The 26,418-nt window shown below is 44.7% G+C and overlaps 1 protein-coding gene across 1 annotated transcript in view; it reads left to right on the top strand.

The window, feature by feature from the left end:
• The window catches only part of LOC132478073 (protoheme IX farnesyltransferase, mitochondrial), a 112,138-nt gene that overhangs the window by 63,993 nt on the left and 21,727 nt on the right, over positions 1-26,418 (top strand). Inside the window, 1 exon segment of the mRNA XM_060080831.1 lies at positions 10,891-10,961. Within this exon segment, the coding sequence (XP_059936814.1) occupies positions 10,891-10,961 (71 nt within the window).

Raw genomic sequence — 26,418 nt, 5'->3', positions numbered from 1 at the left:
GCCTCCCTGGTGGCGCAGTGGTTAAGAGTCCGCCTGCCGATGCAGGGGATACGGGTTCGTGCCCCGGTCTGGGAGGATCCCATATGCCACGGAGCGGCTGGGCCCGTGAGCCATGGCCGCTGGGCCTGCGCATCCGGAGCCTGTGCTCCGCAACGGGAGAGGCCACAGCAGTGAGAGGCCCACATACCGCAAAAAAAAAAAAAAAATAGGAGAACGGTGGTCCACTTGGTATTTCTAAAATAAAATCTCTGATTAGACGTGCACTCAAATAAGTTCTTACATGTTTTATCCGTGAAATCTGACTCTGGGTACCGTTTAGAGTTTAACCTGGTGCCAGCTCCTCCTCATTTGCTTTTTTACCCATCCTCAGTGTGGAGGCTTCCTTCTGCTGCTTTCACTGTCTCCTGTCACCAACAGTAAGAAAGGGAGTACTTGCATCTCTTAGAAAGCCTACCCTCCCATTAGCGTGTATTTAAAAGGAAACTGGAGGGGAATTCCCTGGCGGTCCAGTGGTTAGGACTCCGGGCTTCCACTGCTGGGGGCTCGGGTTTGATCCCTGGTCGGGGAACTGAGATCCTGCAAGCCGTGAGGCGCGGCCAAAAATATTTAAAAAAAAAAAAAAAAAAAAAAAACTGGTAAGAAAGGTGGTCATTAAAATTAAAACCTTTTCTGTTTGGAAGCATTTCATTAAGACATTAATGCTGTCCGTTTAACTCATATTTATTAGAAAACTAGATTGCTACTTTACACGGATAGTTGTGCAAACAGAAATCGTATATACTCTAAGGATTGCCTCTGAGGCAAAAAACTGTGATGCTGACAGAAACTACATGGACATGTAATCGGTTGCAATTCTTTAAGTATTGGGATTTGATGACCAAATAAATAGCGTAACCATTCACCTAAGCTGCAAAATCATACTAATAAGTTCACAGTCACATATCAATTACTGTAATTCATAGGCATTTTTAAATGTTTGCCTGCTTTCTGTGATTATATTGATATTTGACAGAAAAGTTAGAAATATTTAAGTTCTCTTTATGCCATTTTTAATTAATTAAATTTAAAACTTTAAAAAAGTTCCCATTGAAAAACTCAAAGTGAACGTCAGAACCCTATTATATCTTTTCTCTCCTAGAAACTCCAAGTAATTTGGAATTTTTATCCACATATCTTAGAAAAGGAAACATTTCTTCCCGGTTTGTTTTTAACAGGAAGACTGAAAATATTTTGTGTGTGGATCAACCACTGTGTTATTTTGGCATCATTTTGTCAGGTGGTCAATGCACGTGTTATACTCTCAGAACACGGTAACCATGCTTATAACATGTCACAGGTTTTTGTTTGGTTTCTCAGGAAAGAAGTTATGTACTTAAATTTTTCTCGGTTCTGGGAAGTTTCCCAGTATCCTTCCCTTGCCCATGACATATGTCTTGCCCTACCAAAAGAATTTTCCGCCGTTTCCTGTGTTTCAGTGAAGGAACTGTAGGCCCAACTCTATGCTCAGATATATATTCTGAATATATGAGACACAGAATCAAGGCATGTCCAGTAATCAGGTTGAAAGGAAAGCAGTGGGAATATAGGAACAGAAACAATTATAAAAGGCTGTCAGAAGTATTCCACTTAATGACTACTTATATAACACCTGTGTTCCCTTCTTAAGCCTTTGAAAATGCCCCAATATATTTTATGTGCTATTTTATTTTTTGATTCAAGTATTATTTCCATTATTATTTATTTATTATTTTGATGTAATAGTCATTGTTATTATTCACCATTCCAGTTTTTTTTCTTTTTCACTTAAGTTCCTAAAGAAGCTCATTTTGTAATATACCTGCTTTCAGCACAAAGACTTTCAAAAGGTTATTTAAAAATAATTTTAGGTAATTGGCAAGAGACTGAGGATTTTAGGGGAAAATAGGCAGCAGAAAAATTTTACTAAAGTTGAAATGCACTATAATTGTACCCCCATCACAGAATCTCAGAGACAGAAGGGAATGGGGTCATTAAAGAGCGGTTTCGAGTCACTTTGCTTAAGATAACATAGTAAGTAAGTAGGTAGTTGGTGTCTCCTCAGAAGCCGAATCATTTCCCTTCGCAGCGGTATAGGATCTGAAGTTAAAAAATAAACCGTAATCTTAGAAGAAATGTGTTAATCTTCCAACACCTTATTGAACATTTACAGAAGGCCTGCGTAACTATATTTTTAAGGTATATATTCTCTGATCGTCAGAATGAGTGAGACACATCCCCCCCCACTCCCCAGCCCCATCCTCTCTGCCGCCCCCTCCTGGGTGTGTAGAGTAACGCGACGATTAAACCAACGGGCTGGGGTGCCGGCGCAAGGCTGGCTCCGGGCCACATGCGGACAGGGGAGGTTTTGTGTCACTCCAGGTTTTGGTGTATCGCCGTGTCCTCACGAGGGAGGGGATCACCCAGTTGAAATACATACTGCAACCCCTGAGGGATTAAGTGTGTTTCCTTTGCTTTATAGCTCAGAATTTTACAGTTTCTTTGTTTGGAACGTCTCCGATGGCTTAATGATTTCTGTAGCTCCCACCCCCGCCCCGATGGGACCAGATGTGTATCGGAGCAGCAGCTGAATCTCTGTAGATTTGCCAGTTTTATTGCTCACTTTGTGGTATAACCTTTTCTTTTCGAGTATCGTATTGTTCTTCTGCCATGGATCCTAGATAAAGGTGATTTTACTTATTTCTTGCCTTTTAAAATGTTCATGTTCTATTTTTTTTTTAATGCTGGCATTTAAATTCTTTGTAGTATTTTAGGGAACTGTTTCAGAGGTTAGACTTGTCGTATTATTGATAGTTTATCACCATTAATGGTTTCAGGAAGCATGCCTTTTTTTTATAGTTGTGGAGGGATCCACAAGACTTTATTAATTTGCTAGTCTTTTGTCCCCATTAGATTAGGATGAAGTAGCGCTAGTTGAGGAAAGGTTCCTTTAATCTGTGAGCCCCAAGTTTTAAAAAGTTGGGTTTAAAAAAAAAATTCTCCATCTAAATAGTCTGTTCATATTAGTTGCCTTTAGTGGACTTTAATGCATTATTTATTGTTCTTCAAAACTGGCCTTCAGAATTACCTATTTTAAAAAATATTTTTGCAAAGATGGAATTATGGTCCCTGGCAGCTGTTAGAATAGAAATCCCTTGGAGCTTATTGAGAGATCTCTGGAGGGTTCTTAACCTCGCCCTGGACACCTCCTGCTGTTGACCGTGCTGGCTGAGATGAGGGCCCTGAACTCCATGTGCGGTAGGAGCAGAGACCACGTCCTCTCCTTTCCAGACGCTAACCTTGTGCTCAAGTCCGCTGACGACACGGGGAGACGTGTAGGCTTGGGGGAAAACTAAGCATGTTGAGGTAGGGGTGGGAAAGATCCAGCTAAGAGACACCATGCTGTGGAGAAAAGGGGTGCCTGATGGACTAGGTTTCGTAGGAGGTGGGAGGGAACAGGGTCACCAGCCCAGGTGGAGGGAGGGAGGAGGCTGCACCCATCGGCTGAGAGCAGACCAGATTAAACTCGCCCCCCACCCTCGCGTGAAGAGGAGCAGAGCCAGTGGGCTAGAGAGGTCCAGGGGGCTCGCCAGGGGGCGGTACGAGCCCCCTGTGAAACTGGTGACTCTGAACTTGAAGTGAAGAATCCTCTTGTCCTGTCGGTGGTTGTTCGGGCAGAGCTCCACTGCCGAGGCACGCATGAGAAGCAGAATGTAGGGCAGACCAGTAAGTCAGCTCTGCGCTAGTGATGGCTGCGGCACAGCTACCGCAAAGGGTCCCTGCGGGCAGGGCAGACCGCCCCTGAGGACCGGACAGGAGGTTCGGACCCTTAGAGGGGAGCAGTCAGGGGCGAGAGAAGATGAGGCCCCGGGAGCTAAAGGGGCCGGAGCCTCTGTGAAGGGCTTTCTGTGCCACGTGAGTGCCTGGACTCTATTCCTTGGGCAGCGGGTGGCCATGGAGTTTTAGGCTGGGAACTAACATGATCAGGTCTGTACCTGAAAAGATCGTGTGGGCTGCTGTGTGAGAAATTGATAGGGGTAATCAGTGCTGCAGATAGGAAGTGTTAGGAGGCTGCTGTAACCTAGGCAAAATAAAATGGTCGCCTGGGTTAAAGGAGTGGCTCCAAGGATGGAGGGAAGTGGGTGTCCTTGAGAAATATTAGGGTCAACATTTTATCCTGTGGTTCTTTCTGGGGGAAAAAAGGGTTCTAATTGACTAAGGCTCCATTGATATCGGCTTTCTACTAGATAACTTTAGTTATTCTTTATTAGTTAACCTAACGAAGGTCTGTCCAGATTTTATATTTGTATCATTTAGGTAAAAATTTTTATTACGTTTTTTTTTCCCCAAGTAGAACATACATGGTCTTTATAGACAATTGTAAAATACAAAAAGAATACTCACCCCACATCTCTCTACCCAGATCTTGTAAATATTTTGCTGTGTTTTCCTTCCATCTCTTTTCAGAAAGCAGTGTTACAAATTTGAGTTCCCTCTGGCAGGAGAAAGGATGACCTATAACACCATTTCTGAAGCTCGTCAAAACCAGTGCAACTTTCTGAGTTTTCTTTTACTTACAGGATGTGGTGCTTCAGGCCTCTGATAAGTGCTGGGTGACCTTTTAGGGCAAAGCCTCAAAATACAGCTTAATGAGCGATGGCCTGAGTAGCATGTTTGGAGGAGAACATTACCCCAGCACCACGTGAGCACACACACACCTTATTTCAGATACCTCGTGGGGAAAAATCAATGGGAACAGCGAGTCTCACTTAGTTTGTTTATTCTTGGTATGGCCATGGAACACTGGTAACAACCAAAGAGCCACGGCTGACCGCCTATCTTAACTGATTTGTAAGCTGAAAGTAATGGTATGTGGAACCCTGCTGGATAAGGTGCCTCTCCCGTTGCTTTATTTATTTATTTTTGTTAACATCCCTTTTAACTTGGTCTGAGACCGATTGAGACATTATCTTGGACCTGGGAGGCTGTGAGCCATACTGGAATGACAAACACTTGTTGACAGCTTTGAGAAGATGGATGGAAAAACAAACTCCGACAGGGTTCACACGTTTGTTTTTCCTTTGAGTCTTTAGAAGAACGTTGCCCCTATTATTTAGCATAGGGGAAGAAAAAGTTGCACCTCGTTATCAAAGTCAATATTTTCTGAGCCTGACTTGCAGACATCTCTAGAACACATCTACTTTTTGCATAGCATGTAATTAATCAAAATAGGAATAGGAAGTTCATCACTTGGGCCAAGTTATATTTCGACCTGCTTTTGGTGTCTGTCATTTTAGCTCACAAAATTCAGTAGTGTTGTAAGTATGTTGTTATCTGTTAGAAGGGTTAATAAGTATATTTTATATCTGAGCAGCATCTCTCTGGAGTAATAATAATCATCTACTAATATAAAAGCATGGTATAATAGAAAAGCACAAATCTGATATTAGGAATCTAGTAAATATTTACCCATTGGTGTAATAGTGGCCTGTATCTTAATGTGATTACAAGGAGGAAAAAGTAATCCATTTACTACTCTATTAAATAGATAGAACTATTGATCCCCAAACTGATTATGAGACAAAGATTAATATAAATTATTTACTATGTTTGTAATGATTAATGCCTTTAAATACTTAAACTAGGAGTAATGTAGGCAAGTTATTTTATAGGTATGACGTGAGATGAAATGATTTGGGGCCGTTAGCTTTACAGTGAGTTAGAAATAATTTCACTGCATCCGTCTGCCTAACATCTTCCCATTTTCTTCTGGTAATAGAATTGTCCTTTCCTATCGAGAAAACAACACTCACGATTTGAGGGCGATGCGGTGTCACTGTGTCTCTCCACCTGCACCCTCCCCGTGGTCACAGGCTAGTCGCATCATCACCTAGCTATGAGGATTCATGGCCATGGTGGGTCTGGACTTTTCTTTTGGAGGTATCAGGAAATAAACTTTCTGCTAGGGTCACCAGGAGGATGAGAGTCTAGGGCTGCCCGTGTGCCATTTTGCCTGCTTCCTGGAAGGCGCCTGCATGCAGGAGTACTCGGGGCAGATGCAAGAGACGGAAAGAGCCAGAATCATGACAGCACATTTGGCACTGGACCCAGTAATTCCTAAAAGCAGGCACAGCCCTGTAGTAAGAAATTAAGCCCCATTTTTTCTTTGAGCTGTTTGGGTTGTGTTTCTGCCATTTGCAGCCCCAAGAGCCTGACTCATATAACAGCTCATAGGATAGCTGGGGGACAAGAACCTAGGAGGAGTGTCGACCAGTGGAGGCTGGTGGGGTGGGAAACCGGGATTAAAGGGGAAATTTTAAATGAAAAGAATTCCAGAAGAACGACGGATTTTTATGAGGGAAAGAGACTGAGAAAAACTTCTTTTGGAAATGAACATAGACAGAAAATAAGTTGTTTGCTGAAGGAAAAAGCAAGTATTATTCACTCCTGGGCAATGCACTGCTCTGATGTTTGAAGTTCTTACAGCCTTTCCTGTATTGGGACGTTGGAACTAAGAGGGTGGGACCCATATGGTGTTGGCTTCAACTGGAAAGGGCGGAGGTGGAACCTTGGAGGTAACTTGACCCAAGGGATCAGTGTTGGGCCTCTCCTCCACTTCCCTTTGTCCTGTTCCATGGCCACAGGCAACCCAAGAGAAGGGAGGACATACCTTCCTGGGCTTTTGGTTTGTAAAATCCCAAGGAAAGACTCTGTTTGAATCAGATACCCACTCAGTAAACCAGTCACTGTGTCCAGGTGTGGGGTAAATTACTGGGTGACATGGCCATTTGAGACCTAATGACTAGAGCCTTCTAAAGGAAGGGCCCGAGAGGACAGGCCTGGGTTGAGCGGCTGTCCAAGTGTGCTCACCAAAGCGTATCACTGGGGGTGTTATTCAAAGCAGCGAGGGTACATGAAAAGGCGGGCCGAACAGTGTGTTCTAAGGGTTGGTAAGACAACATTTGTATTTTATTTTCAACACAAGTTGTAGGAGTTTTACTTCTCCGCTTCGGACGTAGTTGGAGCCAACTGAAATGATAATAACATTATGAAAAAATTGCAAAGCACAGGGGAAAAATGTGAGTAGATTATCAAACCAGCTATATGTTCTAAAGTGTTTAAATTTCTCATCTGTATCACCACCGCTTTACATTTTGGGAATGCGGTTTCAATAGCTAAACCAAAGCAGTGAACCTCACTGAAAGGCATTATAGGAAACGCATGAAAAACAGCGTAAAGTAGCATAACGCGCTCGGAGGAATTGTCTAGCCCTCACTGGAATGAACCAGAAGTCTTGGTCAGCGTGGTATTTCTACCCAGATGTCGCTTGTCCTGATAAATTCGAGCATTCGTGGGAGTCAGAAGCTACTGCCAAGTTTTGGCACCCTGCAGTTCAGTTGCTGTGTTCTAGACCTCAGTTCCCATCTTTGGATGGCTGACTTGCCAGAAACAGAGAAAATGTAACATCTTTTTTCATCCAGATGAAACCATTCATTAGAATTCCTGAACTAAATGTGTGTGTGTGTGTGTGTGTGTGTGTGTGTGTGTGTTCACGCGCACAGACTTGAGAACTGCCAAGATAGTTATTTATACAAGAGTTTCTGTGTTATATTGGATAACACCTCATCAGCATTTAAATAACATGATTTGTAATTGGAATCCTCATTTGTCCTGTGAAATTAAATTAATAGGTCATGAATCAAAGATTATTTCAAATACTTATTCTATAAGTATTTAACACATTCTATGTGTTATTTAACACATTCTATGTGTTTATAAGTATATAAACACATTCTGTGTGTTTGAATATTGGGGAAGGGGGGAATGTAACAGACGGAACATTTTAATTATGTGTAACTTGAACACATTCAAAGAAGTTTTTAACACTTATAAATTGTAAATCGTTTCAACATGTAATGCAGTCTACAAATATACTTATTTGCAGTGATGGTTTATTTAATAAATTATTTATTGAGTGCCTATTTGCATAGTTCTCTTTAACATTAAGGATGGGAAATTCACGTATCTCAGGAAGCCTGTCATTGAGATCATAAGATGGACATACTGGACAGTTAACTACTTTTAAACAGCGGCCCTGTTGAAAGTATTAGAGAAGAGGCCTGTATCAGTTAAGGTTTGATCAGGATGTCGGAACCGCTTGAGAGATATAAGGGATTAGGCCTGGTGGGACCATGGATGTGATGCAGCCCCGTAAGCCTCTTGCCCCTGTGCCTGGTGCCAGGCCTGAGGAAAGCAGAGGAGAGCAGGAGTGACCCAGAATCCGCAAGGAGGAGCAGAAATGCATGAGAACAAACTGGACCACGTGTCTGTTTCCTGCCGCTTCCAAGCCTGCACCTTTGATGATGCAGGTTGACCTGCAGGAGAGCATGCACTTGACCATGGAACAGCACACAGACTTGGCCCAGGATCACGAGACGTGGACGAGCTCGGGGGGCAGCTGCGGGCCCCGGGCCAGCAAGGCGAGCCAACGGATCCCAGCAACCATGTGTGAGCCACAGTAGAGCCTGACCTCACACCAGTTTTGCAAGTGTAAACATGGCTGCTCCTGCATTCCCACCTTCCAGATCTCATGCGTGCTTCCGTGGCTGCCCCTAAGCTACAGCTGTGGGGAGAGGGCGTTCCGGGCAGCCTGGTTCCCGGTGAGCTGAGTCAACATGGCACGGACCCATCACAGCTTGCCGTTGTCGGCCTGGCGCTCGGATACACCCTTCAGTCATACTTCCAGATAAGGCGATAGCAAAAAGTTGTGTGTACACTGAACATGATGAAATTCTCCTTCTTACAACCAACAGTTCACTGATGCACTCCCTGAAAGAGGAGGCAAAGTCCCTTTATTCCTCTCTGGGGGAATGTTCACTTCTCTTCCAGCTGATCCTGTGTAACTTCTATACTGAGGCATGAGAGTAAATACTATTAGCATATATTCAGTGGTAGGAGAATGGGAGACAAATAAAAAATGTGGTTTATATATGCAAACATATTTGTAGTAAAACAAGGAGAAAATACTCAGAACTATTACATTCCTTGTTTCTGCAACTGGTCACAGGGTAGTAGCTGGTGTTCTTCTACCTTCTTCTGCTGGCCAGTCCGCGTGCCCTTTGTCCTTGGATGGCTGTAGTTCCTTGCCCCAAGATATGACGCAAAGCTTAGTTCTTGGAGGCTCTGGGACTGGACCTCTTATACTCTGGTGGCAGGAAGGTAACGTGGCAATCCACTTCGTGGAACAGTTTCCTGAGTAGTTTCAACATGCATCTCCTCGATGACTCACACTAGTGTGTTTACCTATGAGAAATAAAAGCATGTGTTCATGTAGCGACTTACACACAGATGTTCATCGCAGCTTTTTCATAATAGGCAAAACCCGGAAACAACCCAAATATGCAACAAGTGAATGGATGTACAGATTGTGGTATTACCATGTCATGGAATATTAACAGTGAAAAGGAATGACCTATTGATACACTCAGTGATAGGATGAATCTCAAAATAATTACGCCACGTGAAAAAAAATCCAGACAAAGAGAGGGCATATTATTTGATTCCATTTACGTAAAAGTCTAGAAAATGCAAATAGTCTATAGGGGCACAGAGTGGTTCCATGTCTGCCTAAGGATGAGGTGTGGACAGGAGGGTGGGGGAGAGGGACTGCAAGGGGGCATGACCGAGCTTTTGGGAAGATGGATGCGTGCGGTGTCTTCATGTGGTGATAGCTTCAGGGGTGTGTACAGATGTCAAAACTTAACCAACTCATATATTTTAAATACATGTAGTTCATTGTATATCAAGTGGACCTCAGTAAAGTTCAAAAAAAAAGATTGAACCAAAAAACGGACAGTTTGTATTTTCATTTACCAACTAGAGTGACACTGCTATCATGTGAAATCAGAAGCAGACTTACCACCTTTTAAATTCTGTAATTCTTGACGAGTGATTGTTGTATTTGCAGCATTTCGATTTCACCTCAGGTGCAGCCACATTTCCAGGTGGTTCAGGCAGGTGCCATGGGGATGGAAAGGAGGAGGGGATCACATCAGGTCAGAGGTTCAGGCTTCAGTTAAACCGGACCTTAGTGTTGAAGGAAGGGTCGGGTTTGTGAGGGGCTGGGAGTCTTGTGGGCGGGCGCAGGCGCGGGGGAGAAGTGGCAGCTCTCGGCCTGCATGGCAACAGTGTCGTCACACACTGCCCAACGTCGGTAGGTGAGAGCAACTGTTCTTATTTGCTGCTGAGGAAACTAAGGCTCCAGACACTAAATATTCCTGCGGCCTCAGACCTAGAAGCCACCTAAGTCTCCACCCCCACGGGCACTTGGCTGTGTTCATAAGACAGTGACGGGTGTGACACCCTGGTCTCAGGTGTACAGGAGAGCTGTCCCAGGCAGAGGGGCATGTGGCCCTAGTCTCGGTGTAACCTCATCACTTGCGTGTGTATGGTTTCATCTGGCACCTTATTCCCTTCAGACCTGGCTTTGGCTCTAGTAGCCCATTTCCCGTGGTCACCTGGTTCTTGGTTGATTCACAGGCTTTGGGATGTGTGAAAAGTTCTGAAATCATGGACAACACTAATGCTCTAAACCTGAAACATTGGCTTTGAGGAATGCAACTGTGTGTTTAACACGTGGTTTTCAAAGCAGGTAAAAGGAGAACTGTGCATGTTCCTGACAATTAGTGCATATATTTTTTAAAATGTGTTCCTCCCAGAGAATTTTTCTCTAAAGAGTACCAAGAGTATGAGTTTGTAGTATCAAAATTAAAATGAAATTTACTGTGGAAAAAAAAAACTGCAGAATTAAAGCAGAAGAGAATAATTGTTTCACACTGTATTTAATGTTTTGTTTTGTTTTCAATCTTTTTGCAGTTTTTTGAGGTTCCATTTGATTCAAACATGAATAGGACAAAGAACAGACCTCTGGTTCGTGGACAGATCAGGTAAAATCATGAATGTCCGTCTCCTCCATGTTACAGAACATTCATTTGCTTGTCCATCCTGAATCATTTCCCAGTATTCTGCCTTGAGTTGTAAAGTGAAAAGAACACCCCACCCCCAAAGGGACATACGGAGAGGGGGATATGTAGTGCTCTCCAACTCTAACCAAAATGCAGGGCTCGGAGCTCAGAATGGAGCTGAGATGGGCAGTTTTGCTGTGGGAATAACTGGCGCGATAGTTTTCCTTATTAGACTCGGTTTTGAGATGTGGGCTTGTTTTGCTCGTAGTGGCTAAAGGTAAAAACATTCCATCAACACAGGTGATTTCAGACAGGTCCATACAGGGTCTCAGCAGAAAGCTATGTCTGAATCCTTTTCAGATGAACTGAGAGCACTGTTAGACCCCAAGTAAAGCACTGCGTCCTTTACTGTCCTCTCCACCAAATTCAACTAAGTAGAGCTAAAAGGCATATAAATATTTTAATACCACTAATGGTTAATAATTAAACATTTTACTTCCTGGAGACCTCGAAACCGGCATTTTAAAATATGTTTTAAAGTCTAATAGCCAGTACAGGCCGAGAAGAATAGAAAGAGCCAGTGGTTCATACTGCATGACTAAGTCAGAGAAACCTCTGTCCACCTGTCCTGGCGGAGCCCTCACGGAGCTTCCGATTTATTGGCGTAACACTTGTGGATCAAATAATCATACATATCAAGCAAAACAATAAAGGAGACAAATTCAGATGCAGTCAGATGTCTGTGTAAAAATAATTTTTAGTATTTGCTGCTTTCAGCCATTCAGTTCTTAAATGAATCTAAATATTGAAAAGGGCAGTAGATCCAGATGAAAATACCTAAGAACAGAAAGCTCATGTCTGACTTTCCCTTTTTGAGATCTGATGCAGCTCTCTGCTGTCTTTATGTTTAGAAAGTGTCAGGAGCACTTTGATTTGAGTAAAGTCGTCTTAGAGGGCACACGTCAGCCCTGTAACCCATTTCAAAAGCTAAACGATGCTCCTGCCACTGCTGAAGTCACAGGTGCGTTCCTACTTGTTTGGAATTTCTGTCCAGGCTTTTTTCCTCAGTGAAATCGTACTCCTTTAGGACCAAGGGAAACGGGATAAGCCCAGCAAACAGCCATTAGGCATGGAATGGTCATCAGATAAAGGCCGTCATTCTTCTAGTAGCTTGTCTTACTTCGCCCAGTGTGCGCATTTCCTCGCGCCCAGGAAAGCACAGTCTCTCAGTACATCCAGGAGGGAGGAGCATCACGGCCTTGGTGGCTGGTGTTGGCAGTGCCCTTCCGTTAAAGGAAGAGGCTGCAATACGATTATTAGTCTTGATAGACTTGTAACTTATCTTTTGTTTGCAAGATGACCGAGGCAGAATCTCATTTATGATAATAAACCGTAATTGCTCTTCTAGAGGGCAAATTATAGGCCTGAAAAAGCTAGACTCAGACTTATTTTTCTAGCTAGGATGTACTTTATTAAATAGGTACAAGGAGCTATTATGAGTCTGGGGCAAAATCTTGCATTGAGAATCATAGTTTTAAAACTGAAGACTTGGGCCTCCCTGGTGGCGCAGTGGTTAAGAGTCCGCCTGCCGATGCAGGGGATACGGGTTCGTGCCCCGGTCTGGGAGGATCCCATATGCCGCGGAGCGGCTGGGCCCGTGAGCCATGGCCGCTGGGCCTGCGCATCCGGAGGCTGTGCTCCGCAACGGGAGAGGCCACAACAGTGAGAGGCCCGCATACAGCAAAAAAAAAAAGGAAAAAAAAAAACAAACAAAAAAAACCCTGAAGACTTAATATCTTGCCATTTAGTGTTTACTATAATTCAGTAAATTATTTTCTTCTACACAGATATTTTATAAATGAGTGGCCATAGGGGTATAGTAGAAAGTCTTGTAGACGACCATTAACATTTCTCTCTCAGCTTTGGTGGCTCTCCCATTCATAACGGCTATTGGGCCTTAAGTCCAAAGCCTAGCCAGTTTACTCTGAAATTCTCTTTTGGTGTTTACTGTCCCATTTGATTTGGGCCAGTATGAACCTGTACAACCTCGTAGACTTAGTCCACAATTTGGCAGGTAAAGTGTGATCCCTGTCATTGTTGATGGGCAGCGGTGAAGTGAGTCTGGGGAAGAAATTCTTAAAGGTCTTTTGCTGATGACAGCCTTTGTCCATAGCTTGGTTGTATCCATTTGACAGACATACTGTAGACATTTATTTTCATTATCTTTTTCAAGTGATTGTAGTTTTTTTTGAAAATTTTTGTTTAAGTGAACTAAATTCTATTCTAGGGAGTTAAAGTAATATAGCAATCCTAAAGGAAAGAAGCACATGCCTGGACTGGTCGTTCTGAGAGTTCTCGAGGACCTGGGGGAGTTCCCTGAAGGAGCGCTTTGCTTGTGTGGACCGTTGGTGCAGTTTGCACGTGCCTGGCTGCCTTCTCTGCGCTCCTAGGTGGCTTCCCTTCTAGAAAAACACGACAGGGAGGGTTCAGAGCTGGCAGAGAAAATAGTGCCTTCTTGCTTACTTATTTTATTCTTGATTCCAGAAAGGATTAGAGGCTTCATAAGACTATTAGTAAAGTAGAGAAATATGTAAAGAAAGTCAGGGTTACAGAAAATAGAATGGGGATAAATGGTAAGATCACAAGAAAAGCTTATCAAATTCACATAGTTAATAAGGTTGAACTGTAAATGTCATTCTACATTTCCTGGTGAAACCACACTTACATCGTAATGAAAAGCATTATACACATTATTTATATTTCATTCACTATAGCACCGTGAGGTAGATGCTTTTAAATTCCTCCCAGTACTCACGTGAGAAAACTGGGGATCCAAGTACGATGAATAAACTTGGCTTCGTCCACTTGACTCCACACCCTGAGTTCCTAACAGCCGCACAGAACTCTCTGTAAAAGTCTCTCTGTCCATGAGAAGAAAACACCACTCCAGGGAGACCAAACTTCTGTCTCTTAGTTCTTAAAAAGTAAGAAAGAAGGGGCACTTGGGTGGTATTAGAGGAGCGGCCTCAGTGACTTCTGTAGAGGCGGCAAATCATGGATTTCGAAGGCGTCGCTGGGTACAAACCAGAGACAGGACACCAGCTCCCAGTGGGACCCACAACGAGTGCGTGCATGGCCTCGACACGAGTGGGGAGGGGAATGGACTCACTGGCCCTTCAGCCTGACCCAGGGTTAAACCGACATGGTGAAAAGAAAGAGGAGAGCAGCTGCCTGTGTGAGCACGTCCCAGGTGAGGGCCATGACCAGAGATGCTCAGGGACAGCACTCTGCCACAAGTATGACTGTCATGTGGGCTGAAGTTGAGGGGCCCTTCCTCCCAGCTTACCCAGGACGGGCCTGCTTTATACCCGTTGTCCCAGCAGAATTGTGGGAGGTGTCCCCTCTCCCTGTCAACAGTGTCCAGTTTGAGTGGTGACCAAATGCCACCTACCTGAAGGGAGTGACAGCGACAGTTGTGATGTTCACAGAATTCCCTTACTTTTAAGGCTGTTTCATACAAATTCCAATTGTTTATTTTGCCTCAAAGAGAAGAAAGAGCATAAATGGAAAGTACGCTGTACCTAAGTCAGTTGCAGGTCGACATTGTCACACCGACCCCTTTAAATAGCTTTGTATTCAATGACTCTCAATATCTTTATGTCTTATAAATTGGAAAAGATAAATAAGGTCAGCTGACTTGTTTGGACATTCCTAGCCAGACTGTCATGGCTCTGGTCATTGCTGTGCAGGGGGGGACTTGGGCTTAGAGCTCCCTTTCATTCTCAGACAAAGAACATACCCGAGAGCTCACCTTGCTGGTGAGGAAACCCACTGAGGAGGTTGAATCTGCAGACTCAAAGGCAAGTAGTGAAGGTAGACGTCAGAGGAGCTGACGTTCTTCTCAAGAAGGTCATATAATCCCATACTATTAGGAAATCATGAAAACATCTGTGTGAAACTTTTGAAAATTGTAAAGCACTATAGAATTTAAAGACTCATTCAGTTTTTCAGAAAAAAAGGCAGATTTGGTATAATCCAGTTTTAACTTGATGATCGGAAAAAGTGAATTAGCAATCTTTAAAAACTGTACGTAATAGAAAACACCTCAGTCTTCAGATCTTCTTCGTGTGGTCATTGCAGTCTAGGAAAAACGTTATCTCACTCACTGAGCCTGGGCAGGTCAGTGAATGGCTCTTCTTCCCACACCACCACTTCCTCATGTGCAGGGTGAGATCGTACCTCCTACCTTGTTCATCTCGTAGCGTTGTTGGGGGGACAATGTAAGATCGATAAAACCATGTAAACTGAAGTACATTGTTGGGGAGCGGGTTTGACACTCCAGAGGAACGTAGAGTTGTTTGCAGAACTTTCATCTTTTTCCACATCTGCTTTGAAATACAAATATTTTCATACTTATCAGGCAATAACATAAAAAAGAAATTCAGATTTGTTTCAAGGGATGGGGAAAAGGAAGCAAAACACTTGGCAGATAAGGGAACTCAGAAAATGAAAGAGCATGTTTCCATTTTCATGGTTAAGTTGGTCCAGCCAGTGGCAGGTTAGTGAATGCTTCGTTCATCCTGTCATTATCAGGACGCGTTTATGGAGGATGTCGTCCCTTAGGGGATGTGCTGGTTGCTAGAGTGACGAAGAGGCAAATGACATGGGCTCCATTCTCAGAATCCCGTTGGAGAGAGGGGGGCACACAAGCATGAGGACCCTAAGTGCTGTCCAAGATACAGCTCACTCAACAAATGTAATATTTGAATACACCTGCCAACCAGACAGGCCCCACGCCAGACACTGGAGGGGTAGTGGTAGAACCTGTGCTGGGGGGTGCCCAGGGGAGGTGGGAGCACAGAGAGCCTGACCCAGACCGAGGAGGTCAGGGCGACCATCAGGGAGTGGGGGCTTGGAGCTGAGGACCGAAGGGTGAGTAAGCATGGGTCCTCCGGCTCTCCTTTCTGCCCCTCCCTCCCCTGTCTGCGCCCTGTCGCTGGTCCTCTTCCCATCTCACTCCTCCCCTGAGGTGCTGCCCTCCACACTGCTGTGCCCACAGGCCAGACTCCTCTGCCGAGCCTGGACCCTTTGAAATTCTCTTCTGGGTGCCCTGAGGCATCTCACATTCCGTAAGCTCATCATTGTCTCTCCCAAGTCTGTCTTTTTCCTTCTATGCTTGTTAATTTACATTCTAAAGTCAGGCACCTGGAACTCATTCTAGACTTTCTCCTTCTCTTATCCCCTTCATCTGACTATTCAACACATTGTGTCTTTTCCGCCACCTGGATCGCCCTGGCGTCTGCCCTTTGACCAGCCTCTGCCCTTTGACCAGCCTCTGCCCTTTGACCAGCCTCTGCCCTTTGACCAGCCTCCCGTTTTGTGCGGGTGATTACAGCAGTGTCCCAGCCGCCTTCTCTGCCTTCTCGCTCACCCCCTCTCCATCCGTCTTCCACTCAGCTGGCAGATAAGCATCACGCTGGTGTCTGGCTGAAAACTTTTGGGGGTCTTCCAAACATATTTGGGGAAAAAATGTGTTTTAAATTCTTTACTGTGTCACACAAGGCCTTTCAGAGTCTGATCCTTTCTAGTCCTTCCAGCCTCATCCCTCTGTTCTCCTTTTTATTCATGCTTTTATGTTGTATTGTCACTAAGTGGAATTGCTGCGTTTTCCACCAAAGTGCCCTGCTTTCTCTGACCCCTGCCAGCTGTGCTAGCCTTGCCCTTCCATGCCCGGGTAGGTCTTCAGCCAAGTGGGGCTGCCCCCGGACGGATCTCTCTGTCCACACTCCAGTAACGGGGTGCTGGGGTTTGGTCTTGGTGGCTTTCTTGTTCTTTGTGCTTGTGTCTGCCCCTGCACCACTCAGCACAGTACACACCTGTCCTTGGGCGTCTTCCACTACCATGTTGTGAGCTCTTCCAAGACAAAGACTGAGTCTTCCATCTGTTTATATCCAGTGCATAGGCTTATTTCTATAACACGAATATCCTGAGGGTCTAATATGCACCAGGCATGATTTTTAATGCCGTGGCACAGCAGACAACAGAAGAGACAAAAACCCCGAACGTCATGGAGCATTCTTGCTCACCATCACATGTGGCAGTGGCAGATCTCTTGGTGCTGAATGAGGGATGGGTAGGTGGGTGGATGGACAGACAGACATTAGAGAAGTGGAAATGACCTCCAGGCGAGGCAAGTACAGACACCGAGGAGTGAATGACATGTGACCTCAGGTGACAAGAAGGACGGGAGTGGAGAATTAATGAGAGAAAGTGAGGCCGAAGGTTAGAGGGAGCTTGCGGACCTTGGAGGACAACTTGACTTTGGTGGGTGGAGAAGCAAGCCAGGACCTGCCAGGCAGGGTGGGCACGGCCAGCAGAGGAGCAGAGTAGGAGTGCAAATACGTGTTTCAGGATGAAAACACATGGCCGGGCTGGGCTTAGTGTGAAGGGCTCCTGGAGGAGAACCGTAAGGAAGGGAAGCTGGGGAGGAGGGCGAGGCAGATGTGCCTGCCGGCTGAGCTGTGAGGGCCTCCCGGAGGAAGTGGAGCGCTGTGCACTAGTTCTGGAGCTCCTGACTTGCTGGTCCGCAAGGCAGGAAGAAGCAGAGGTCATCCCTGTTGGGAAGGAAGAAATGAAGCAGACAGATACGATTGTTTACCTGGAAAGTTCAAAGGGATTGACAAAAAAGCTGCTAGAACTAGTAAGTGAATTTACCAAGTGCAGGAGATACAAGGTCAATAGACAAAAACCAACTCTAGGAGTTGCACTTCTGGGGTGACAGCTTGAGCTGCCCTGCAGACCCACCCCCAGTGAGACCAGGCCAGGCAAAGAAGTCTGAGATCTTAACACCCCTTCCCTGAGCTGTAACCCGTCTGCTCTCGACCTCTCACTTTTCTTAAATTCTGCAGCCCTCTGTGCCAGTACCACAGATTCATTATAAGGTAGAGAAGCAAAGCAGGCATTAGGACACAACCCCCAGAGAAGGTGTGGCCTCACAGCCTCATGACCACAGCAGAAATCCATGCCTATTCAGTCGACGTTAAGACAGAAGGGCATACGCCCCACAGGGAAGCAGAACCCTGTAGAATTCTCCACCTTCCCTCTGCCGAGCGTCGTCTCAAAGGCAGATGCTCTGAGCACCCGACCACCCAAATATAGACTTTTCTTTTCTTCTCTCTTTTAAATTTAACTCAGCACTTCTCACACTTCAGTGGACTTAGTCATTATTTTCCGGATTTGTACATATATAAGCTTGCATGTACTTTATGGTTGACTCCGGCGGGTCATGAAGGATGATTTTGAGTACAATATATTTCCACCTTAGGGCTGACCGACATAGGCTGAATGAACTGCAGCTCAGTTGTGTCTCAAGAAAGGGAAACACACCCAGTCCTCCCAAGGTGTCACTCGCCAGGCTTCAGGCTGTTGCCTTTCTTTTTGCTGAGTGCTGTTTGTCTCTCTCACTTCAGATATTGGAGAAGGTGACACCGAATACATATTTAATAAACAAGGCAGGACTTCCCTGGTGGTGCAGTGTAAGAATCCGCCTGCCAACGCAGGGGACACGGGTTCGGGCCCTGGTCCGGGAAGATCCCACATGCCACGGAGCAACTAAGCCCGTGCGCCACAACTACTGAGCCTGCACTCTAGAGCCCGCGAGCCACAACTACTGAGCCCACGTGCCACAACCACTGAAGCCCGGGTGCTTAGAGCCCGTGCTCCGCAGCAAGAGAAGCCCATGCACCGCAACGAAGAGTAGCCCCCGCTCGCCGCAACTAAAGAAAGTCCGCGCGCAGCAACAAAGACCCAACGCAGCCAAAAATAAATATTTTTTAAAAATGAATTAAAAATAAATAAATAAATAAACAAGGCACAGTAAGATAATTGGCTATTTTTCAAATAGTCAATTACAGTAAAAACACACCTCTTACATCTTAGACCATAGAAATTTTCTCTAATTTTTTTGAGGATCAAAGGAAAAAATCTTTACAGCTAAAATGCCATTTGATAACCATAAAAATCTATGAAATTGCATTATTATTTACTTCATTTTCCCAAGGAGGATACAGAGGACAGCACTTTTAATTATCTGTTGGTTACCTACATAAAATACCAATTCTGTGTGTCTGAAATTTTTACAGTTGAAAAAAAGAAGTGTCAACCATTTGGGACTGCTTCTTATGTCTTTCTCACTAGTGGAAAGAAAAGGCATTTTTATATTTAGATGCCATGTTTGAATTCATCTTAACTCTTTCAGGGACCCAGTTATGAGTTACTCCGGTGGTCTCGTCTAGCGGGCACTGCGACTCATAGTAATTGCAGGTGGTTGCTAGAGACATCCTTTGCAGCTTCTGTTTCCTGTGGGAACACTTGACCCCATGGCTTTCTGCTTTCTACTCCAGCTCCGGGGCCTTTATGGTGGAATTATTTATCAGAGTCTTTAATGGCTCTGGGGCCACTTGGTGAACTTGAGTACGTTGTCCCCACGTCACTTAGGTGCATCCCTTACACACACCGCTGGTCGCGGAGTCTCGGTGCATTTGGTAAAGAGCTCAGCGTCTGCATCTGAGGACGTCTGGAGAGGGGCTGCAGGGGTCAGATGGCGCGGTCTTACCTCCAGGACTGGCTCCTCCCTGCAGACTTGACCTCTTTTAACTGGGGGCCACACCCCTGCACCTGTGCCCCTGAGGCTGTCGGCACCGCCGCAGCACCGCCCAGGGGACCATGGCTCTGGGAGCCTGGATGACTCGGGGTTGAGCGAGGCGAAAATCAAGAAGGAATTTGAGACCTCTGGGCCCCCCGTTTTTCTGCTGTTTTATATTCTCACGAGTAACTTCCTTCCTTCCTGCCGCTTACATGTCACACGCGTATCCAGTGTCCTTGAATGCCCTCCGTGTGATGAAGCTCTGTATTTACTTGCAACATTGGTCCTAATTGGATAAAACGGATTTCGTAGTTTTCGGGTGGCCTAGGAGAGGGTAGATGATGAGTGGGTTCAAAGTGAATGTCCTCAGTAGTTCCTTCTGAGACAGCCCTCGTTTCTTCCGAGGAGGATGAGACCAGGTGCTTTTCCACAGGTTGTCACTGTCAGCATGTAACACTTATTTTTGGCGGCTGGGTTCCCGTTTCTGCCTTCTGGTCCCCAAGCTCCAGCCCTAGAGGACAGCTTGCAGAGCACAGGTGCCTGGCTTAGAGGCTCCCTGGGCCTCCCAGGCCCTCTGCCCCGTCGGGTCCTTTCCTTCTGACTTAATATTTGGACAAGTGGTCCTTCTGTCATAGAGAAGAGTGTTAAATCAGCCCCTCCATCTGGTTTTTCTTCTTCTCTTTTTACAGCCAGCCAGACTTCCGGAAAGCGTGGCACCCCTCCCCCCTCCCACCCCCGTGTCGAGGCTGCTGCTCTCTGCACTTCCACCTCATTCGTCTCCGCCTGTTGGGTCTTCAGGTCCCAATTCCACTTAAACTGACTCATCATAGACATGGAACCCTCAGCCTTGGCCCCCAGGTCTTCCGGCCGAGTCCTCTCTGTCCCAGTTCCCAGGCCCAGCGTGAGAAGACTTGCTGGCCCAAGTTCTGGTCCAGTGCCCTGGGCCAAGGGCAAGGCTTGTGGGGGCAGTTAAGCGGGGCGGGGGCGGGGATACAGGACACAGAGAGCACCCAAGGCCACTCCTCCGGCGCTGCTTTCCAACAGCTTGAGCCACCCTCAGCCTGATTCTAATCTACTTGGTCACCTTCTAACTGGGGCCCACCTCCACCAACCCCAGAGCACCCGCTTGACGTCAGATCCCTTCTGTGACCTGTAGTCAGAGCATCCGGAAGACCTTCTGAGGTTAGATGTTCACCGTTTGCCTCGGTGCACAGACCTGTGTATCCTCTCACTGTCCTCCTGTATCTGGCTGCTCTTCTGTAGGAGGGTTTCCTGGTTCTGTCAGAGTTGGAGCTTTCTGTTTTCTGTTCACTCTCCTGTTTGTTTTCAAAGAGGACACAGGCATACATCTTTCTCTGAGTTGAAGTCCTTCAGATTTAAATTTCTAATATAGCTTACATATATTTTTTAAGTAAGAGCCTTTTTTCCTGGTCTACCCTAATTAAAATTAATCTTTTTTAAGAATGTCAAGGCCAAATGTATCTTCTCTATATTTTAGAGTTACATAATTTCCTTGTTCATCAAAAATTTATTGATTACCTAGAAGGGAACCAGCACTGTCAGTTTTATTGCTATCATGCTCAAAAGGCTTATAATCTGGGTGGAAAAATTAGCCAAATGCATAAAATGCTTAGCAGACAAGACGGGGCAGCCTATAAACATGTGTTGACGGAAATAAATGAATTGGTACAAACAAGAAGGTCTCCGGGAGGTCAGAAAGGGAAGATTCAGATAAGGACCAGCTGGGCAGTGAAAGCTTCCTGAAGAAGTCAGGCGTGGGCTGGGCCTTCTTTGTTATTTTGATTCCGTCTCCTTTGAATTATCCATTTTCCAGCTCGGTCATGTTGACAGGGAAAGACTACATGTCAGCGTTAGTTTTCCCAACTTAATGGCTCCGATGAGAGTGATCCATAACTTGTAAGCTTGAGGTGTGGGCTGTGAGCCGGAGACAGAGCGATAAGAGCAGAGTGGAAGGCTCTTCAGAGAGGATAAATCAAAGCACTTGGGACTGGGGGCAGCCCATACCTGGTTTTGAAATGAATGATGAAGATGGAGTTTTCGGAGTGAAATGAATGGATTGTTTAGTTGGCATTATTAACTTAAAGAGCGGGGTTTAGCTGAAGTATTATAGGGATTTACAGGAGACATTTTTCACATTTACTGAAGGTTTTACCAGTAAGCAGTTAAGCAAATGTAAACATCTTGCGGGCTGCAGGGGACCTGGGAGTGTTATTCATTCCCCCCCACACCCGTCACTCTGGTCTAGTAGCCAGCCCGGGTGAAGCTCTGCAGAGCTTCTGGGCAGAGCTTCTGGGTGGTTACGATTAGTCTCTCGTTGTGTATATAATGCGAATGTAATAAGAACATAAACATTTTATAAGTGTAGAAATTTCTTTTTTTTAGCGTTAACCAATCATTTGGAGTGGCAGGAAGAACAGATTTGGTCTCAACTTAATAACAGTGGTGCTAACGGACAGAACTTTATCCTTAAAATAAAATCATTCAACGTATGAAACATACTAGGAAGAACCAGCAACAGGCCTGTGTGCACGTCATTGTGACAAGTCATCACAGTGGCTCTATGAGAGGAACATGGGAGTTTTCTGAAAGTTAACATGCTTTTCTCTCATTGTCGTAAGAAAAAAGAAAGAAAGCATTTATGAAAGCATCGTGAGTTGTGAGCATTTGTTGACAGCAGTCCTGGGGATGGGGGAATCCTTCAGCCCCCAGGCCCCTTTTTATAACCAGACAATACTTAGATATTCTAAGAAACATGAATATACAGAGTAACTATCGTATCGTAGCGACATAGCCAATACCTTGCAGTCACGTGGGAAATAAGTCATAGGAGCAAACACCTTTCACTAATAACCTGGAGTCATTTGGTCTAATGTCCTATCACTTTATTTCCTCCCTTTTCAAATAAGATGATGATGTGAAAAGATTCGACACCATCAAATGCTACTCCCATTGACTGCTGTTACGGGAGCAGTAGTCTTAAGATCGTGTTCTCTCTTTTGCCTGGTTTGTAAAGGTTTGTTTCCGCCAACATTTTGGGCCCCAGCCTTAGGTACAGGGCATGTGAAGATGAATAGTACAGAGTCGCACTGAAAAAGTGTACGTCGGGGATGGGTAGACAAGGCAGCAGAGGAGGTCAGCGTGAGACCAAGAAGTGCTGTGACAGCAGAGGGCACGTGGACCACCCATGGGGGGCCGACAGGGAGGAGAGAGGGGTGAGGGAAGATGTTCTTGGAGGACGTGTTTTGATGTCAAGGCTGAAATTGGAGGATGAGTAAGAAACGGCCACACCAAAGATAAGAGAAGTGTCATCAGGGGCAGGGTGTGGGGTCGTTCTCGGGCAGAGGAGCTGCATGCACTCGACAGCAGAGACCTTCCACCTAGACCACAGACTGCAAAACAGCAGCCACCAGACCAGATCCCGAGGAGGCACTTTTTTGTTTGGTACACAGCTTTTCTGCAGTTGCCAGCGTTTAAAAATAGAAAATTTGAACATAAAACCACAGATTTCTAGGCTTCTTTGGCTCGCTCCCACGTGGAATCTGCCAGCGCAACCTGACTAGCGGTTCCCACAGTCCTCACGCCTCCTGTTTTTTCCTAAGTCCGCCCACTTTACGCTTCACATTGCCAGCCTGGTCCCTACACATGTCCATGTTTGCAAACACTGTCCTGGACCAAAGACTCCGGTCCCAGGCGGTGCAGGAGATGCAGTCTCCCACATCTGCACCCTCATATCCACGTAGCTGCACGTGCATGCAGCTCCCAGGAGTCTCCAGAGCTGTAGGGATGGATAGTTTTATTTTCTAGCTTCATTTTTTATAAATTGTGTTTTATTAAAGCTTTTCAAAGACTCCTAACAATTCATTGACCCTAAGTTTATGTAGGCGAACAAAGCTGCTTTTTTTTTTAATAGATTCCTATAAATTAAAAAGAGAATTAAACCATCTGGCTCAACCAGGAAAAAGGAAAAGTATGTGTCTCCCACCTAGGCAGGCCTAGGTGTTCCTCCTTGGGGCCTAGGGGTAATGGAGGAATTCCGTAGGTGGTCCTGCCCTCAAGGATGTGAGAAAACATTGAGATTAGACCACTACACTAGAAACTTGGTTTTCATGGAGGAGATCAAACAATAGGAATCTTCTCTTTGAAAATCCCAGAGTCTTCGTACAAATAACATATTCCTTTTTTTTTTTTTCTTTTTGCTGTATGCGGGCCTCTCACTGTTGTGGCCTCTCCCGTTGCGGAGCACAGGCTCCGGATGCGCAGGCCCAGCGGCCATGGCTCACGGGCCCAGCCACTCCGCGGCACATGGGATCCTCCCAGACCGGGGCACGAACCCGTATCCCCTGCATCGGCAGGCGGACTCTCAACCACTGCGCCACCAGGGAGGCCCCAAATAACATATTCTTAATTTGAGCTGAATCGATGTAGCGTCATTCTAGAGGTAACCATTCACTTCCTCCCTGAGTTAGAAGGCTGAATCTGAGAGGTAAACAGCGGGCCAGTGTTCCTTTGAATGTTGTTTTTTTTTTTTTTTTTCCCTAACCTATCTTTCTTATCTTCCCCCTAGATTAATAAGATTCTTCAGTCAGTTTTCAAAAACTCATTCAGCTCAGACCTTTGTTTTCCTCCTTAAAGTTTTACTTAATGTAGTACCACAGTCCCTATATTTTGAATATAATCATGCCAGAAATACATACTTATTCTTGCATTTCTCTTAAACATGTTGTAAAATTTAATTTTTTCTTGAAGCAGGTTACCATCATTTTATATATAACTGATAGTCTTTCAAAAATTGCTGTAACTAATTTCCTTTTTTTTTTTTTTTTTTCTTTTTGCGGTATGCGGGCCTCTCACTGTTGTGGCCTCTCCCGTTGCGGAGCACAGGCTCCGGATGCGCAGGCCCAGCGGCCATGGCTCACGGGCCCAGCCGCTCCGCGGCATATGGGATCCTCCCAGATCGGGGCACGAACCCGTATCCCCTGCATCGGCAGGCAGACTCTCAACCACTGCGCCACCAGGGAGGCCCCTAATTTCCTTTTAAAGTATGTTTTGTGTCCTCATTGTCTTCACATATTCCTTAAATTCTAAATTTACATCAGCCCCCTGCTGCCTTCCAGTATCTATAACTTGAGACTTGTTTAGAAATAAAAAATTCCTAAATAAGGTTCTGGGGAGATATTTTCAAAACAGTTATTTGTGAACACTTTTCCCAAAAACTCAGGTCAAAACTCAAATGTGGGATTTATGTAGGAAATTAAAGTTAAATTGGCTTGCTTTGATTAAGGTTTTGAGTTTTCTTTTGTTTTTGAAGAAAGGGAATTTTGTTTTACAATTTAAAAATCATTTATTCTGGAAAAATGACCAAGAAATATGAGATTCATTTTTGTCTAAACCAATTACCTGCAGAGCTGCTTAAAATATAAGTCCTTCTTGATTTAATATAACATTTCATAGACCTCTCTGACACATTACTTAAACAGAAAGGCCACATTTCTCCAGTAAATTATTTAAAAGTCAGGTAATTTAAATTACATTTAAGTGTAATAAGTAGGTATCATGTTAAAGCTTGTATTTTTTCATTTGTTCCTAATTTCTATAGATTCCACTTTGATAGAGCTACTAAGGATTGGTCTTTAGTAAACAAAGAAATACCAGATTTTATGGGAGGAATAAATAATTCATAGAAATGTGTTGACACATCCCCCTCCCACTCGTATCTCTTAGTTTCTTTTCCACGGTAGCCTTGGCCAGGAAAGGCACAAGTAGAAAGACCTCACGCTGATGCTCAGTAGAAAGATCTCTCAATTTAAAATGTAATTCAGTTTTGGATGTGAGTTTGGAAATAAATCACCATTCTACCCTCAGCATGAACTGTGAACCTATTTGCATGAGTGAGTGAAGGGATACAAAAGAATTTTTTTTAGCTCAAGAAAATTGCTAGATCTTTTTCTGCCACCATTCCCCGCCCCCATCAAGTAGTGCTGTTTTCCTTATTCACACATTTTTTTTTCTGTTTTATTGACAATGAGGGATGTTTTGCAGCATCGTCACACCCCATTCCCCTGCTTTTCTGATCTTTCCTTTATAAATTCACTCCAGCAACATCCACTCACAGAGATATTAACTCCTCGGTTCTTAATAAAAGCCATCACAGCTACTGTAGTAGACGTGTAAGCGCACATTTAAAAAAAAAATGTTTGGGGGCTTCCCTGGTGGCGCAGTGGTTAAGAATCCGCCTGCCAATGCAGGGGACACGGGTTCGAGCCCTGGTCCGGGAAGATCCCACATGCCACGGAGCAACTAAGCCCGTGCACCACAACTCCTGAAGCCCACGCACCTAGAGCCTGTGCTCCGCGACAAGAGAAGCCACCACAATGAGAAGCCCGCTCGCCGCAACTAGAGAAAGCCTGCACACAGCAACGAAGACACAACGCAGCCCAAAATAAATAAATTTATTTTAAAAATGTTTTGCAGGTGATCAACCTAGTTTCTCCTGGTTCTGGTTTATTTTTTTGTAATTTGCTGTAATAAAATTAAATTCTTAATTTAAAGTTATAATTGGAGATAGAAATATTCTGCCATTTTAATTGTTATTATTAGAAACATGTTTCACAGCCATCATACATTTATAATTTATGATTAAGAACTGACATTCTTGAGTATATATACATGCGTTCTCATATTCTAGTATATATCCGTTACGTCTTTATAATTTTGAAAAAATAAATCAGGGGAAACAATTTATTGCAAGTTTATCAGCCTCTACCTCCAGCTCTA

This window comes from Mesoplodon densirostris, chromosome 18 (assembly GCF_025265405.1).
Source record: "Mesoplodon densirostris isolate mMesDen1 chromosome 18, mMesDen1 primary haplotype, whole genome shotgun sequence".
In the NCBI taxonomy this organism is placed as follows: Eukaryota; Metazoa; Chordata; class Mammalia; order Artiodactyla; family Ziphiidae; genus Mesoplodon; species Mesoplodon densirostris.
Note: the sequence above shows the minus strand (reverse complement) of the source record. Positions and strands in the feature narration are given on the sequence as shown.